This window comes from Pan paniscus, chromosome 9 (assembly GCF_029289425.2).
Source record: "Pan paniscus chromosome 9, NHGRI_mPanPan1-v2.0_pri, whole genome shotgun sequence".
Classification (NCBI taxonomy): Eukaryota; Metazoa; Chordata; class Mammalia; order Primates; family Hominidae; genus Pan; species Pan paniscus.
This window is the reverse complement of record NC_073258.2, coordinates 111451462-111470075: the sequence shown is the minus strand read 5'-3', so window position 1 is coordinate 111470075 and position 18614 is coordinate 111451462. Positions and strand designations below refer to the sequence as shown.

Genomic DNA, 18614 nt, shown 5'->3' with positions numbered 1-18614 from the left:
AGATATAAATAGAAAAAAAGAACAAGGGCAACAAATAGAAAACAGTAACAAGTATGGTAGATATTAATTCAACTATATCAATAATCATTTCAAACATCAGTGGTCTAAACATACCAATTAAAAGACAGAGATTGTCCCTAAGCAAAAAGAACAAAGCTGGAGGCATCACTCTACCTGTCTTCAAACTATACTACAAGGCTACAGTAACCAAAACAGCATGGTACTGGTACCAAAACAGATATATAGACCAATGGAACAGAACAGAGTCCTCAGAAATAACACCACTCATCTACAACCATCTGATCTTTGACAAACCTGACAAAAACAAGCAGTGGGGAAACAATTCTCTATTTAATAAATGATGTTGGGAAAACTCACTAGCCATATGCAGAAAACAGAAACTGGACCCCTTTCTTACACCTTATTCAAAATTTAACTCAAAATGGATTAAAGACTTAAACGTAAAATCCCAAGCCATAAAAACCTCAGAAGAAAACCTAGGCAATACCATTCAGGACATAGGCATGGGCAAAGACTGCATGACTAAAACACCAAAAGCAATGGCAATGGAAGCCAAAATTGACAAATGGGATCTAATTAAACTAAAGAACTTCTGCACAGCAAAAAAAAACTATCATCAGAGTGAACAGGCAACCTACAGAATGGGAGAAAATCTTTGTAATCTATCCATCTGACAAAGGGCTAATATCCAGACTCTACAAAGAACTTAAACAAATTTACAAGAAAAAAACAACCACATCAAAAGGTGGGTGAAGGATATGAACAGACATTTCTCAGAAGAAGACATTTATGTGCCCAACAAACATGAAAAAAAGCTCATCATCACTGGTCATTAGAGAAATGCAAATCAAAGCCACAATGAGATACCATCTCACACCAGTTAGAATGGCGATCATTAAAAAGTCAGGAAATAACTGGAGTCTCACTCTGTCACCAGGCTGGAGTGCAGTGGCGCAATCTTGGCTCACTGCAACCTCCACTTCCCTGGTTCAAGTGATTCTCCTGCCTCAGCCTCCTGAGTAGCTTGGACTACAGGTGCCCGCCACCACGCCTGGCTAATTTTTTGTATCTTTAGTAGAGACAGGGTTTCACCATGGTGGCCAGGATGGTCTCCATCTCTTCACCTCGTGATCTACCTGCCTCAGCCTCCCAAAGTGCTGGGATTACAGGTGTGAGCAACTGCACCTGGCCAAGGAATGCTTTTACACTGTTGGTGGGAGTGTAAATTAGTTCAATCATTGTGGGAGACAGTGTGGCGATTCCTCAAGGATCTAGAACCAGAAATACCATTTGACCCAGTAATCCCATTACTGGTTATATACCCAAAGGATTATAAATCATTCTACTACAAAGACATATGCACATATATGTTTATTGTAGCACTGTTCACAATAGCAAAGACTTGGAACCAACCCACATGTCCATCAATGATAGACTGGATAAAGGAAATGTGGCACATATACACCACGGAATACTATGCAGACATAAATGAGTTCATGTCCTTTGCAGGGACATGAATGAAGCTGGAAACCATCATTCTCAGCAAACTAACACAAGAACAGAAAACCAAACACCGTATGTTCTCACTGATAAGTGGGAGTTGAACAATGAGAACACATGGACACAGGGAGGGGACTATCACACACCAGGGCCTGTCGGGGGTTGGGGGCTAGGGGAGGGATAGCATTAGGAGGAATACCTAATGTAGATGATGGGTTGATGGGTGCAGCAAACCACTGTGGCACGTGTATAACTATGTAACAAACCTGCATATTCTGCACATGTACCCCAGAACTTAAAGTATGATGAAAAAAAGAAAAAAAGGACAGAGATCGTCACAGTTCTTTTTTAAGAAATACTCCACTTTATGTTGTCTGTAATAAGCCCACTTTAAATATAAAGACACATACCGATTAAAAGTAAATAGATGGAGAAAAACATACCATGCTAACATTAATCAAAAGAAAGCAGGAGTAGTTACATTAATTTCAGACAAGTAAGACTTTAAAGCAAGGAACATTAGAGATAAAAAAGAGTATTGCATAATAATAAAGGTGTCAGTCAATTCTCCAAGAAGACAGAACAATCCTTAACATGTATATGTCTAACGACAGAGCATCAAACCATGTGAGGCAAAAAATATGACAGAACTGAAAGGAGAACCAGATGAATCTGCTATCATAGTTGGAGACTTCAACACACTCCTCTCAGAAATGGATAGATCCATAAGGCAGAAAATCAGTAAGGGCATATCAATCAACTGGATAGAATGGACATCTATAAACTGCATCAACCAAACACAGCAGAATACACATTCTTCTCAAACTCACATGGAACATTCACCAAGATAAACCACACTCTGGGCCATTAAATACACCTTAACAAATCTACAAAAATGGAAATTATACAATGTCTGTTCTCAGATCACAACGGAATTAAACAGAACAGAAAGATAACTATGAAATACCAAAACATGATTAAATAACACATTTATAATAAATAACACCGTGGTCAAAAAAGAAACCTCAAAAAAATTTAAAGTATTTTGAACTAAATAAAAATGAAAATGCAATTTATCAAAATTTGTGAGATGCAGCAAAATTAGTGCTTAGAGGGAAATTTACAGCATTGGGGTATCTATATTAGAAAAAAAGAAAGATTGAAAATCTAAGTTTCTGCCTTAGGAAACTAGAAAAAGAACAGGAAATTAAATCCAAAGCAAGCAGAAGAAAAGAAAGAATAAGAACTAGTGCAGAAATCAATGAAATTGAAAACAAGAAATCATTAAGAAAATAGGAAATCAATGTACCACATAAAGAGTGAATCCTAAGGTGAACTATGGACTTTGAATGATTATGATTTGTCAAGGTGAGTTCATCAGTTGTAACAAATATACCACTCTGGTGACGGACGCTGATAATGAGGGAGGCTATGCATGTGTAAGGGAGGGGAGGTAGAGGAAAAATCTCTGTATTTCCCTCTCAGTTTTGCTGTAAAGCTAAAACTACACTAAAAAGTAAAGTCGTTTGAAAAAAAATATTTAAAAAGTTGTAAAGACTTAAGTATATTTTGTGCCAAAATAAAGAAAACAATGGAGAGAAATTGATTAAATGAGAGCATACCCCATTCTCCCATCCCCATTCCATTAAAATTCATTGTGTAGAACTAGAAAAAAAACTATGTTAAAATTCATATGGAATGAAAACAGAGCCCAAATAGCCAAGGCAATCCTAAGCAAAAAGAACAAAGCTGTAGCCATCACATTACTCAACCTCAAACCATACTAGAGGGCTACAATAACCAAAATAGCATGGTAGTGGTACAAGAACAGATACTTAGATAAATGAGACAAAATGAAGAAACCTAAAATAAGACTGCACACCTACAACTATCCAATCTTCAACAATCCTGAAAAAAACAAGCAATGCGGAAAGGATTCCCTATTCAATAAATGGTGCTGGGAGAATGGGCTGGCCTTATGCAGAAGAGTAAAATTGGACCCTTCCTTACACCACATACAAAAATTAACTCAAGATGAATTACAGACTTAAATGTAAGACCCAAAACTATAAAAACCCTGGAAGACAACCTAGGTAATACCATTCAAGACATAGGTACAGGCAAAGATTTCATAATGAAGATGCCAAAAGCAATTGCAACAAAAGCAAAAATTGACAAATGGAATATAATTAAACTAAAGAACTTCTACACAGCAAAAGAAACTATCAATAGAATAATTGGAAAACCTACAGAATGGGAGAAAATTTCTGCAAACTAGGCATCTGACAAAGATCTAATATCCAGCATCTATAAGGAACTTAAACAAATTTACAAGAAAAAAAACATTAAAAAGTGGGCAAAGGACATGTCTCAAAAGAAGACATATGTGTGGCCAACAATCATATGAGTAAAAGCTCAACATCACTGATCTTTAGAGAAATGCAAATCAAAACCACAATGAGACCATCTCACACCAGTTAGAATGGCTATTATTAAAAAGTCAAAACATAACAGATGCTGACGAGGTTGTGGAGAAAAAGCAATGCTTATACACTGTTGGTAGAAGTGCAAATTAGTTCCACCATTGTGGAAGACAGTGTGGTGATTCCTCAAAAACCTAAAGAAAGAAATACCATTTGACCCAGCAATCCCATTACTAGGTACATACAAACAGGAATAGAAATCATTCTATTGTAAAGACACATGCACATGTATGCTCATTGCAGCACTATTCATAATAGCAAAGACATAGAAGCAACCTAAATCCCCATCAATGATAGACTGAATAAAGACAATGTGGTATTAACCATATACACCATGGAATAGTATGCAGTCATAAAAAGAAATGAGATCATATTCTTTGCGGAGACATACAGAGCTGGATGTGATTATCCTTGGCAAACTAACACAGGAACAGAAAACCAAATACCAAGTGCTCTTACTTAAAAGTGGGAGCTAAATGATGAGAACACATGGACACATGGAGGGCAGCAACACACACTGGGGCCTTTTGGAGGGTGGAGGGTGGGAAGAGGAAGAAGATTGAAAAAAACAACTAATAGGTACTAGGCTTAATACTTGGGTGATGAAATGATCTAGACAACAAACCCTCATGACACAAGTTTACCTGTGTAACAAACCTGCACATGTACCTTTAAATTTAAAATAACAGTTTTTAAAAAAGAGAAAATTCATTGTGTAACTAGCAGTGTTGCTGATGGGACTATATTATCATGTTAACTATATTAATACTAACTATATATAGTATATATATACCAAGATATACACATATATATAGATAGATAGATATATAGATACAAAGATATATATAGAGAGAGCTAGATATAGATATGGACATTTTGGCCGTGCCACTTATTGATTGCGTTACTTCAGAAAGTCCCTTAGCTTCTCTGAACCTCATCTTCATATTTCAAATGAATATAATAATACCTACCTTTTTGGTAACAACATACTAATATAGTTAGGACTATATTAGTACATTAATTACATAGAGACAGAAGAAAAAATTAAGAAGGAATTTAGGAGTGTTTCTTTGCAGAATATATAAATGATTTTAATATACACATTTTATAATATACATTATAATTGTCACATGAGCAGTATTTGCAAAATCTGTTTGACTCTGTAACCCTTTTTTGTAAAGCATCGTAAGGGATTCCTGTTCCCTATAGCACACTTTGCGAAATATGCTTTAAAGTAAAAATCTTTCAGAATGCCTGTATCTAATTTCTTATCTCTTTTATTTGATGTAAGCATTTTAAAATAGTGCTTTTTAAAATTATCAATATCATTTTTTGTTATTTTCTATTGAAAATATGCAACAGTTTATTTTTACTTGTAACTTAAGTAGGATTTAAGGAAAAGGATTGAAGTCTTATATTTTTGAGAGTCAGAACTGGATTGGAATGCTGCTCTACCACTTATTAAGCTGAACAATCTTGCACAACTCACTAAACTTACTCATGGGACCAAGCTCCCTAACTCTACCATATCAGCACAGACAATAATCAACCTTGCAGCAAATATGGCAGTGAATTAGGAGTATGGTTACAAGGGCTATTTCCACAAATCTCTGGAGAGGATTACAACATAAACATAGACAGAACTAACAAACATCCAGGCAATCGAAATGCCTAGGAAAAAACAAAAGGAAAAAGAAAAGAAACCCAAAGTGATTTGTGAGAGAGAGAGAGAAGTGTCACATTAAAGAATGGGCAAGAGCATGAGGCATGTGGTAGACAATAAATGATGAATAGTTAATTAATTTGGTCTGGTTCACAGAGCAATCTGAACTTTGATGGAAAACAGATATTCCTCCTCCTTGTTGCTGTTTCTTGTTAAAATATCAAGTTACTTTGTAAAATACATTTTTAAAATGATGAGGCTAAGCCTCTGACCAGCAAGCAAGCTGTTCCTGGACTAAGGAGGAGGGTTTGGGGTCGTATTTAGTTTTATGTCACATGAAAATGAGTGCAACACAATTTATGATGCTCTCCAGTTATAAGGAACAAAAAGAAGACTGTACCATCAAGTCTTAGTAGTTAAGAACATGGGCTTTGGTGTCCTGGGTCTGAATCTGGCTCTTTTGCTCAGTAGCTATATGATCTTTGACAAGTGGCTTAATATCTCTAAGTACATGGCTCTTCATTTGTATAGTGGGCTTAAAAATACAAGCCATTAGAGTTGTTTTTGAAGATGATGGTAGTGTATAAAGTACTTAGAACAGTGTTTAACTGCCAAATTTATATCTCCCTATCCTTCAAAGTTAAATACCAATGAATGGCAGCTATTATTAATACTGTAACACTGTTGATATTGTAAGCATATACGTTTTGAACCCAATCAGATCTGAATTCAAATCTTGGCTCTGCCACTTATTGATTGCGTGACCTCAGAAAGTCACTTAGCTTCTCTGAACCTCATCTTCATATTTCAAATGAGTATAATAATACCTACCTTTTTGGTAACAATGAAGTATGTAAGGTATACCTAACACATGGCAGGCACTCATCAAATGCCAGTCTGCTGTCTACCACTTTCCCTAGAAAATAATGTCCAGATTTTCACCATGGAATCCAAGGTCCTTCACAGTGTGACCCCAAGCTCTTTTTCCAGCCCTCGCTCCAAACACCCTCTCTCTTATACTCCCTTTTCTCCTTTCTTCCTCCTCTCTGTTCCCTAACTCCAGCCTATAAACTTCCTCTCTTATAAATGGGATTATGTATTTTGAGGAAATAGCCCCTTTTTGATATTCCAATAAAAGAAAGAGAAAGAGAGCTCCACATTTGGTCCTGAGAATTACTTAAGGTCAAAAGCTCTCTTATATCAAGGCTCATAGTCATCCCCGAGAGCTGAGCCATTGGTGCCCTCAAATGACAAAAAGTCACAAGGCTTTCTGTGTGTCACTTAGACTGGTTAGAGAAGCATCTAGGCTCTACACAGCTGTCTTCGTACTCTGCAGAATTGAGGGTTGAGGAAGAAGCTTGAGTGCAGGTCAGGGATAGGCAAGAATTCATGTCTGAGATGCAGGCAGGAAGATCTGATAGGACCTTTGTGAGTCTGGATTGAGTACTGAGAGTAATGGAGAGCCACTGAAGGTTTCCAGGAGCACACAGACGTGCTCAGACTGGTGTTTGAGGAAGATGGAATATGTGTTATTGCTTAGAGGAAGGCAAGGGTATAAGCAAGGAGACTTTTTGTTATTATTGTCATTTTAACCATTTTTAAATGTACAGTTTATTGGCATTAATTATTCACAATGTTGTGCAGCCATCACCACCATCCATTTCCAAAACTCTTTTCTCACCCCAAACAGAATCTCTGTAATCATTAAGCAATAACTTACCCCTCTGTCCCCCAGCTCCTAGTAAACTCTTACCTACTTCCTATCTCTATAAATTTGCCTATTCTCTAGAATATGAAATATCTATATTTCATATGAATGGAATCACACAATATTTGTCCTTTGTATCTGGCTTATTTTACTTAGCATGTTTTCAAGAGTCATCGATATTGTAGCATGTATCAAAGCTCCATTCCTATTTAAAGCTGAATATATTCCATCGTATGTATATACCATGTTTCATTTATCCATTCATCTGTTGATGAACAGTTGGGTTGTCTCCACATTTTGGCTATTGTGAATAATGGTGCAATGAATGCTGGCATACAAGTATCTCTTTGAGACTTTGTTTTTTGCTCTTTGAGGTATATACCTAGCACTTGAGTGGAACTTCTGGGTTATAAGGTAATTCTGTGTTTATCTTTTTATGAATCACCAAAGTGCACCATTTTTTATTCCCCCAAGGAATACACAAAGGGGGAAGAAAACTCTTTAGGAAAAAAAATCGAGTACAGAAATTTTCTGTGGGTATGGCTGCAAATAAAAATGAAGGGAAAGATCTCAGGTGTACAAAATAAGAGTAACGAGAACTTGGTGGTCAATTGTGTGGTCAAATGAGAGTGACTGGGCTGCAGTGGGGTGAGAGGCTGTTGAATAGGTTTGAAGATAAAGCAAAATCTGTCATTTTCACAAGGTTTTAAGCTTCAGCTACTGAGGAAGATGATGGTGGAAGTTACAGAGAACTGGTAAGGGTCGGGGAAGGAGATAAGGAGTTAATATTAATTCAGCCTTAGACCTATTGGAGTTTGACGTGTTTACAAGGCATACGTATTAGTCTGTTTTCACACTGCTAATAAAGACATATCCAAGACTGGATAATTTATAAAGAAAAAGAGGTTTGATGGACTCACAGTTCCACATGGTTGAGGAGGCCTCACAATCATGGTAGAAGGCAAAGGAGCAACAAAGGCATGTCTTACATGGTGGCAGGCAAGAGAGCGTGTGTAGGGAAACTGCCCTTTAGGAAACCATCGGATCTCATGAGACTTATTCACTATCATGAGAACAGCATGGGAAAAACCTGCCCCTATGATTAAACTACTTCCCACTGGGTTCTTCCCACAACAGGTGGGGATTATGGGAGCTACAATTCAAGATGAGATTTGGGTGGGGACACACCCAAATCATATCAGCATATAGGTGAGTCAGTTTGGGTGATCAGTAGGGAGGTTTGGGAGGTAGTCAGGGAAGTAATTAAAAAGGACTCAGTTGGTATTACATGCAAGGAATGAGGGCAAAATCACAGAGGGTTCCAAGGGCACCAGGAAGAGTGAGGGTGAATCCCTGAGTGTTTCAGGGCTGGAAGAAAAAAGAAATAAGACCACAAAATTATTTGAGAAGGAAACCAGAAGAAAGACATGTTAGTGATTTTTAAGGAGTGAGGAAGAACCCAGGCCATGGTCTTCCCCATCAACTGCTCTCTCACCACCATTCTCAACTCTCTTGCGTTATTCTTCTTCATCACACTCAGCTGGCATACCTTCTCCTTGAATGAATCCTTGAAGAGAAACCATAGGCTGTGTAGGCAGTCCATTATAAATTCGTGGCTTCATACTTCAGCTGAGCCCTCAATACAAACTTATCCTTGCTTATTCTCATTCTTCAGTGTCTGTTTAGAACATTCAACTCTCCTCCAACCCTTAGATTCGCCCTGCTGCCCAATATCAGCAGAATTCACTGATTCACAAACGGAACACACGTTTTGAGTTCCTAGCCTCAAACTGTATTCAGTGCCTATTTTACAGAGAAAATAGAACACATCAGAAGAGCTTTCTATCTTAGCACTCATTCTTTCCTGCTTTCCTATGATGATAATGAAAGCACTGCTCTTGCTCTGATCTAGGCTAACTCCTCTATCTTTGCCCTAGAGGTCCCATTCCCATCCCATTGGTCCCAGTGTCTTCAGCTTCTGGGTCACCCCTAATGTCTTCCCATCACTATTTAAATATACTCATGTCTACAGTTACACCCATATGGCTTCCCTCCAACTCCTATCCTCTTCAGCTCTCTCTCCTCCCTGTCCCAATCATACTTCCCAAGAGAGTTGTGCACATTCACTGTCTTCACTTCTTCCTCTCTTCTAAATCCCTGGTCCATTCATTTCACTCAAGCCTTTCCAGATAAACTCATCAATGACCTGCTGGTTGATAAATTCAGTAGATATTTTTCGGTCATCTTTCTTGACGTTACTGATCACTTTCTTCTTCTAGAAACACACTTCCTTCTGGCTTTGTTTTCCAAGCGAAGACTAACATCTTGCCTCACTATTAACAGATCTGCCCTCTAATTTAGTAATAAAATAGATCCCATCTTCCTCTGATAGCTCCTGCCCTTTCTCATATTCATTCTGGGCCAAGCTTCTTGAAAGAGTAGTCTCAACTTTCTCTCTTCTCGTTATACTTTAGTCTTTACCAGCTTACTCTCTTGCAGCAGAAGATATTGTCGACCGTTTCTGTTCTTGAAAAACTCTATTACTTTGGCTTACTTTTTTTTAAAAAGCACCCACTTTGTGTTTCTCATTCCCTGGCCTCTTCTCTATGTCTCTTGCCACTTTTTCACCTTCCATTGCCTTATTTGTTTGTAGTTTCCCAGAACTAGGGACAGTGATGACTATGAGAGTGCATTTCCCTTAGGGTTGTTTTGAGCATTTAATGAAATAACACAGCTATGAGTCAGTTTTAGCTGACTGGCTCCTTGGAGAAGTTGAGTTTAATGTTGTTAATTTCTTGATTTTTTTTTCAAGAGAACCCAGAATTCTATTTGAAATATTTTGATTTTTAAGGTTAGTAATAAGTTTGAAAAGAAAGTGCATATGTTGAAAAACAAGCCAGAATTCGCCCAGATGGCCATCAGTTTGCAATCACTCATGTAGGGTATTTAGATAGCAGTCAATGATTCTTGTGTGCATCTTGGGGTTTGCAAGGACTATTTCTGGGGATTCATCTTGACTGTACCCCAAGCACCTGGCGCGGTATCCTGCACATAAATATACATTGAATGAATGAGTTTCATGAACATCTTTTTTATTTTTTAATTAACAAACAGGGTCTCACTATGTCACTCAGGCTCAAGTGCAGTGGCACAATCATAGTTCACTGTAACCTTAAACTCCTTGGCTCAAGCGATCCTCCTGCCTCAGCCTCCTGAGCAGCTGGGACTACAGGCATGTGCCACCACACCCCACTATTTTTTTTTTTCCTTTTTGTAGAGACAGGGTCTTGAACTTCTGGCCTCACACAATTCTCCCTCCTCAACCTCCTAAAGTGCTGAGATTATAGGCATGAGTCACTGTACCTGGCCCAAACATTTCCTTTTATAGTTAAATTTCTTCACTGTTATTTAATCTAATGGTTGGCAAAACCTTTGGTTTCATTCTTAGTTTCTGCTAAAGGTCTGCTATTGGCATTTCCCAGCTGTTAAGTGTTGCTATTCCTAGTAGTTTGCTTTAAGATTTGTTTCGAAATATTCTGGATACTTTCTGCTTTTGTCAGACATAGGTCATCACACTCCCTTAACTGTCTTATCATTTTTGTTTTCTGGCACCACCCTTTTCTACAACATAACATTCCTAGTGCATGGAAAATAGTTTCACAGTCTAGTGAATAGTCCAGAATTGTTTCTTTCCCATCAGAGTATCTTCCTTAAACTGTACAGCATAATAATGGAGATGAAGATGGTTGTTTCTAATATTGCATCCATTCTTTCAAAGGTAAGACATTGAAAAAAAATTCATTGAGAGCATACTTGTGTGCCTGGCATAAAGAAGAAAAGACAAAATACGATCTTGTATTTCAAGGCAAGCAAAACAGATGGTAATGGTATAATGTAATATGTGTTATAAAGACAAAGAAATACACACAGGAGAGGCAGTTGGCCACGTGGCTAAGAACACAGGTTCTGAAGCAGACTTCCCATGTTCTAAGCTCGGCAAGACTACTTACTAGCTGTTTGAGCATATTACTTAATATCCTTGTGGCTTGGTTTTCTCATCTATAAAATGGGGTAGTAAAAGAAGCTACCTCATAGATTATAAAGATATAACTAAATTAATGTGTGTAAAATGCTTAGAACAGTGTCTGGCATTAAGTGAGCACTCAATAAATGTTACCTGTTACCTACAGGTACTCACTGGCATTAAGTAAGCAATCAATAAATGTTACCTACAGTGGATGCCCCATGTGTATGGTTGGTGTGTGGAGGTAGCTAGATAAGGAGAAATAAAGTCAGGAAGATTTTTCTAAGGTAATTATTGATTCAAATCTGGGAGATTTATTTCCTCAACAAATATTTACCGGGCATTTACTATGCACCAAGTATTAGATATTTAAGTGTAAAGTAATAGGGGTTGGAAATATAGAAGGAAAACTTCCCACACAATGCAAACAGCAGGTTCAAAGTCACAAAGATGTGAGAAGGCAAGGCGAGTTCTTGGAAGGTGACTTCTTGGCGAATTCAATGTGACAGGGAATAGGGTGAGAGTTGAAGAGGAGCAATTAATGACAAGAGAAATAAGTGGAGGCAAGGATGTCTGTTTATAGGCAGTCTTGCATATCATACTATGGCATTTGAAATTTATTCTGTAAACACAAGGAGCCAAAGAAGGGTTTAATCAGGGGAGTGATGTGATCAAATTTGTGTTCTTAAAACACGATTCTGGTGATAGCATTAATCTGAGCAAAGTCAGTTTTCTTTAGGTATGGGACAGTTTTCTATGCAAACCAAAACTAATGGGTTTTGAAGTAAAAGCACTTAAAAATTAAGAAGTAAGAGTGAGTTTTCCAAATCTGCAGTAAAATACTACTTTGATTTGGAACATGTAGTATTGATCACAGATCAAACCTGTGCAAAAAAGAAGATCACAAACAGAAACATGGGACACTCTGAGTGAAACAACCAACTCTACCAGTCTGGCCCTTCTAAGATCTATCTCATAACCCTTGTATGCCTCATTAATTCCCTTAGCAAACGAACATTTATTGCACCAGACACTGCTTCTTGGTATACGACAAAGAACAACAATAACAACAACAACAACAATAACGACAACAACAACAACAACAACAATAACGACAACAACAACAACAAAAGCCCACAAAAGATTCCTGCCCTCTGGAAGCTTGCATTTCTCTGAGATATAGATAATAAACACTAAACATACTAAGTAAATTACATGATATATTAGAAGGAGATAAGTGTTATCGAAATAAAACAGAGTAAGGAAAATTGGGAGCGTGCATTTATGATAGGAACCAAAAGAGGCTAACGAGTTGTAAGTGGATGATTTCAGCAAGGAATGAAAGGAACTGCAAAGCCCTCTGCGTGTAGAATTCATGACAAACTCTATGGTGGGGGCAAAGTCCTGTCGCTGCACATGGGTCTCAGCTGCAAAAAGAGAGTAGCCATGAAAAACTGTGTGTGTATATGCACACATACATAAACACAATAATAGATGATTTACAAATCATACATGTGATTTATACGTGTGTGTGATTTATACGTGTGTGTGATTTATAAAGCCTATGTAAGCCTACTTTAAACAATGTGAGGTGGACAAGGCTTAAAACGGGCTGGAACATTTTCCCCCTATTATTTCCACAATAAACCATTCCTGGGCATGGTGGTGATGTGTGCGCGCGCGAGTGTGTGTTGGACAGCATCCCTTCCTTGGAACAGAGCCGGCCAGAGCCCTATTCTTCTACAACCTGTCCTAATAACAGCCTAACCTGGCAGGAACCTCGATTTTTTTCTTCTTACCACAAAAGCAAAGCAAACCCCTTCCACAACCTAATATCATAGCGTGGTGTCCTTCCTCACTAATCCGCCACTGCTTCTCTAGTCCTGACTCTAAGGGAAGAATGCCATCTACCGAATCATCCGTACCAGTCAACCAGCCCCGCAAAGTGCAGCAACACTCAGCTCAACGCGGGTCAGCTCCAAATCCTCTCCCTCTGATTATTCTTTGGCCTTTAAAATATTTTTGCCACTATTTGGGCTGACAGGAAGTTATGCTCTCGGCGCAGATATCTGATAAACACTTCCACATATTGTAGCCTTCTCAATAGCTTAGCCAAATTTCGGCGTCCTCGCTCTGTCTGCATTTTCCTTCATTGCGCTTTCACGTTTGGAATGCCCCCGTCTCTGCAGCCTGCAGACAGCGGAAACCGCGGGTGCAAATGTGCAGGGGCCGCTGACATGACCGGCTGCAGAAGCCCACTCAGGGTTACCGGAACAGGCTAGCGTTCGGGATTGCACAAGAGGTCAGGCGATGCTGTGGGCTTCCAAATTTGTACAGCTGCGACACTCTGCGACGTGCCACCCTATCCCCAGTGGGGTGGGGTGGGGGATTCCCTCCGCAGTCCGCTGAAAGCGAGGCAGGAATCACTGCAACTCCTCTGCTCAGGCTGAGGTCGCCACCGCTCCGCGGATGCACGCGCTGCAGGGGCGCCTTCCGCCGCGGGCACGGCGCGGGAAGGGATGGGGTCTGGTGGGAGTGGGCAGGTGGCGGGAGAGGCGCGTGTCCGTGCACTAGAGGCCCCCGTGCGTGACACAGGCCGATGACCTCCTGCGGGCTGCACCCACGCGGAGTCACAGACCGAAAAGGTCAGCCGGTGGCCGGTGTGCTAACATATATAGAGAGACGCCCGCCAGGCGCGCCGCAGGCTGGGACGAGGCTAGGAGGGCCCAGGCTGGAGGAGGGCTGAGGAGGGCTGCGGGGGCGGGCCCCGGCGCAGGGCGCCCGGAGCGGAGGGGGCGGGCCCGAGGCGGGGCGGGCCGCGGCGCTGACGGGCTGTCGCCGCTGCACTCGCCTCCAGCCCGCGGTGTCGAGTGCAGGCGGAGGTACATGGCCCCGACGGGAGGCGCGCGGCGAGCACCCGGAGCTCGGCTCCCTGCCTGAGCACGGCAGCCGCGCCTCGGCCCGCGCGTCCTCGCCCCTCCGGCCGGCAGCCCGCGGACATGATCGTGTAGCCTCCTCCTGGGCTGGGATTTTTTTGAAGATTTTCTTCATGGAAGCGATGTCCCCCCAGCAGGAGACTCTAGGGGGACAGCCGGGGCGCTCCTCTTCCCTGACAGGAGTGTCACGGCTCGCGGGAGGCAGCGGCACCAAGAAGGTGAGGACGCTGAGCGGGGGCCCGTGCCTTCCGCCGCCGCCGCAGCCCCCACTGCCGGCGCGCGCCCTCCGCGCCCGCCACAGCAGCGCGCTAGGCGGACGCCGCGGGAATTTGACGCTCGAGGCTCGCGGCCCCTAATGAGAGTCCCAGAACACTTCCCGCCCTTGACGGCCGGCGGCAGCGCCGCCGCCTCCCGCAGAGCGCCCGCTTCTCCGTTTCTAGAGCCTTAGTCTCTCCCCGAGCGACCCCGCAGCCTCCCTCCCGTCTCCATCCGCCGCCGGTTCTGCAGCCCGGCTCCTCCCTCAGTCGAGGCGCGCGGGCTGGAGTGGGCGATCGCCTTTCCCCGACCCCTCGCCGTGCCCCTGGGTCCCCCGAAGTGGCCTGGGCGAGCACTGACTGCCCTTTGGCGGTGTCAGCCCCGAAGTCAGGGCCGGCGATGTCTGCCCGGGAGCGGCAGCCGGCGCTGAAGAAGGTAGGCAGCGGGGCTGCGGCGCTGGTGGGCTCGGCCCCCTCACCTGCCCGCCGAGGCGCGGCTGCTCCATGGCAGTTTACGGGGGGCAGATATGGGGAGTACTGCCCCCCACACTAGGGTCCTGGATGATTCCGGGTCTCCCAGGTGGGGGTCACAGTTTGAGGGGCGACTGTGGATGATAACGCTCGACACTACGGGGACATGTAGGTTCGGCTGGGCCTAGAACCGAGCAGGGTGGGGGCGGGTGGGCTGTGGTTGGGGGTCCTGAGGGCTAAGGTGGGGGACCTTCTCCCTGCACTGGTCCCCCGGCCCCTGGGACTCTGGCCGGGCTGGATAGGGATCAGGGTGTCGGTGTGGGCGTGGGGGCAGCGCGTGTTCCCTGTCAAAGCTGGGAGAGGGATGCAGGTGACAACTTGTAGCGTTCCATTCCGATAAACACGGCCGCTGTGCTGCGGGAGGATTCCGATCCGGGTCAGGTTTCGCTGGAACGGTTCCCTGAGCAAGTGCACGTGGGCCGCGGGCTGCTGGCCTCTGCCGTTTCGCTCCCTGAGGAATTGATTTGGGTGTTTCTAGCCCTGTCTGCCTGTCCCCCGCCTCCCCACCCCCGCTTCCAGCATAAGACGTTCCGATATTTTGCCTTTTTTTTTTTCCTTGTCTTAGTGGTGCCCTTCCAGCTTTTCTGGAAACAAGTTGCGATTAGAGGCATCTTCTAGCTTTTCCTTAAGAAATATCTTAAGGGATTGCATTTGTTTCATTAGAGACTTAAAGGGGTTACGCAGGTTCCCGGCTTGTCTTGATTTTACTGCCTTTCATAAATCTTCCCACCAGGATCTTAGGTTGGCTAGAGGTCAGTTGAAGAGAGGTGATCGGTGTGCCGAGTATAGAAATGTGTGGGAGTTCCCAAGGACCTTGACCGTGTCACGGAGCCATCTAGGGGTGTCCGTGAACTTGATGATGTATGGGCTGTAGTGCCGGCTCAGCCTTTGATGTATTGAGGCTGCGGTTTGTCCTTGTCGCTTTTCCCCTTCGGAGATGGAGGGAGTGTGTGTGTGTGTAGTCAAGTCTTCCCAAATAAAACGTGGATTTATCAGGCTAGCCCTACATTTACTGACATAAATTTTAAAACTTAAAGCATTTTATTTTTGTAAACGTAAGGAATTGGAAGAAAATCAAAGATTTATTTTTCTGAACAGTTTTTTCCTTTTTTTTTTTTTTTTTTTTTTACTAAGGGTATAACACTGCCAAAGGGAGGAAGCATTAAAGAAGCATTTATTATCATTTATCAAGTAATACTTGTCCAATAAATGAAGGGTTGCTTCGCTCTTTTCCCACATTCTTTTTACTTGTCATAGCCACCGTCCTTAAGATGCTGTCGTTTGTTATGAAACTTAACAGGTTCACACATTAACAAACCAGTACCTACCTTTCCAACATCGTTAGGAAGATTAAATGTGAAATTCAGTGAATAATGACATATAATAGACATTTAATAAATGTTAGCACTTACTGTTTGCAATATCCCTATATCTGTAATTCATACCTTTGTGTCCCAGTTGTTCAAGCCAAAAATCTAGGATTCGTTTTCAACTCATTTCCTCTCTCTGCACCAACCAATCCATCAGGGAAGCTACTGTCAATCCGAACGTGTCTTGAATTTCTCCACTTCGTCTCCACTGTTGCCAGTGTAGTCCAAGCCAAGCCGCCATCTCTCACTTGTACCTTTGCAGCAATGTCTTAACTTGCCTAACACCTTTCTTGCCCTTCTTTGATCCAGTCACCACTTAGCACCAGAATAATCTTTTAAAATGTAAATTAATCATGTTGCTTACCTGCTTAAAATCCTGCAGTGGCTTTTCATCCATTTATAATAAAATTCAGACCCCTTTTTCTTGGCCCTGTCTACTTCTGCCACCTCATCTATGCATCCCCCCCCTTGTTTGTGTATTCTCCAACCACATGGGCCTTCTTCCTCTTCATATTTCAAGTCATCAAATTCATTCTTATTTTGAGGCCTTGGTGGTGTTTCTCTGTGCTTCAGCCCCAGGTCTTTGCAGTCTTGACTTTCATATTATTGTCAGATCGTAGGTTCTAGCAGAGGCCTGCCATTGACTACCTAAGTGGAAGTGCTCCTCAGTCATTCTCTATACCTTCTGCTTTATTGTCATCTTAGCATTCATCCTGGCCTGATATTTTCTTATTTACTCGCTTGTTATCTGTTACCCACATCCGTCACCAGATTGAAAACTATGATAATAGGGACCTTATCTGTATTGCTTAAGGCTGCCTCTCCAGCACCTAGAATAGTGTCTGCTATATATTAGATTTTCCGTAAATATTAGTTGGTTTATGTACAGCAGTGAACAGGACAGATATGGCCCCGTCCTCAGAATTTATGGCTCAGAGCAGGGTCAGCAAACCTTTATCTAAAGGACCAGATACTAAATATTTAAGGTTTGTAGGCCCTTTGTTACAGGCTACTCAGTTCTGCCATTATAGTGCTAAAGCAGCCATAGACAATGAAGAAATGAATGGGCATAGCTGTGTTGTAATAAAACTTCGTTTAGAGAAACAAGTGGTGAGTCTCTGTGATGTAGTTTCCTCTCTCCTAATTAGGGGAGAAGTGCCACTGAGTGGTACATTGTGTAATGATGGAACTCCTTTATCTACAGTGTCCATTCAGTAGCCACTAGCTACATGTAGCTATTGAGCTCTTGAAATGTGGCTGGCATGACTGAGAAACTAAACATTTTTTAACAGCTTCATTGAAATATAATTGATATAGAATAAACTGCACATATTTAAAGTATATAAATTTAATAGTTTTGACATATATATACGCTTGTGAAACCATCTCCACAGTTTAGCTAAGGAATATATTCGTCATCCCCCAAAGTTTCCTCATGTCCCTTTCTAATTCCTTAATTCCCTCCCCATTCCCAGGCAACCACTAATCTGTTTTCTGTCACTGTAGGTTAATTCACATTTCCAAAGATTTTTTGTAAATGTAATCATACTTTATATTCTTTTTTTGTCTGGCTTGTTTCATTCAATACAATTACTTTGAGGTTTATCCATGGTTTTGCGTGTATCGATAGTTCATTTCATTGCTGAGCAGCATTCCATCATGTGACTAGACTACAATTTATTTATCCATTCATCTGTTGATAGGCATTTGGATTATCTCCAGTTTTAGGCTATCACAAATAAAACTGCTGTGAACATTCATGTATAAGTCTTTGCATGGACTTCATTTTGGGGGAGTAAATACTTAGGTGTGGAATAGCTGGGTCATATTTTAGGTATATATTAAACTTTTTAAGAATCTGTCCAATTGTTTTTTCCAAAGTGGTTTTATATTCCCCCTGGCAGTGCATATGAGTCCACCTACTCCAAATTTTCACCAGTACTTATTATTATCTGCCTTTTTGATTACAGTCATCTTAATGGATGTAAAGTGGTATCTAATGGTTTTGCTTTGCATTTCCTCAATGATTAGTGATGTTGAGCATCTTTTCACGTGCTTATTTTTCATCCATATGTTATCTTTGGTGAAGTGTCTAAATATTTTGCCCAATTTTAATTGTGTTTT

General features: G+C 41.5%; 1 protein-coding gene across 3 annotated transcripts in view; it reads left to right on the top strand.

The window, feature by feature from the left end:
* Positions 1-10281: 10281 nt before the first annotated feature.
* The window catches only part of ARHGAP20 (Rho GTPase activating protein 20), a 138461-nt gene continuing 130128 nt past the window's right edge, over positions 10282-18614 (top strand). Inside the window, exon 1 of one of the 3 annotated variants that reach the window (XM_034933643.3) lies at positions 10282-14044. Coding sequence is in view for 2 of the 3 variants with exons in the window: in XM_008971190.4 (XP_008969438.3) it covers positions 14449-14553 (105 nt within the window). In the remaining variant the exon portion in view is untranslated. Of the gene's footprint in view, positions 14045-14207; positions 15026-18614 lie in introns of those variants that run through there. The other 2 variants (XM_008971190.4, XM_034933642.3) reach the window with 2 other exon arrangements.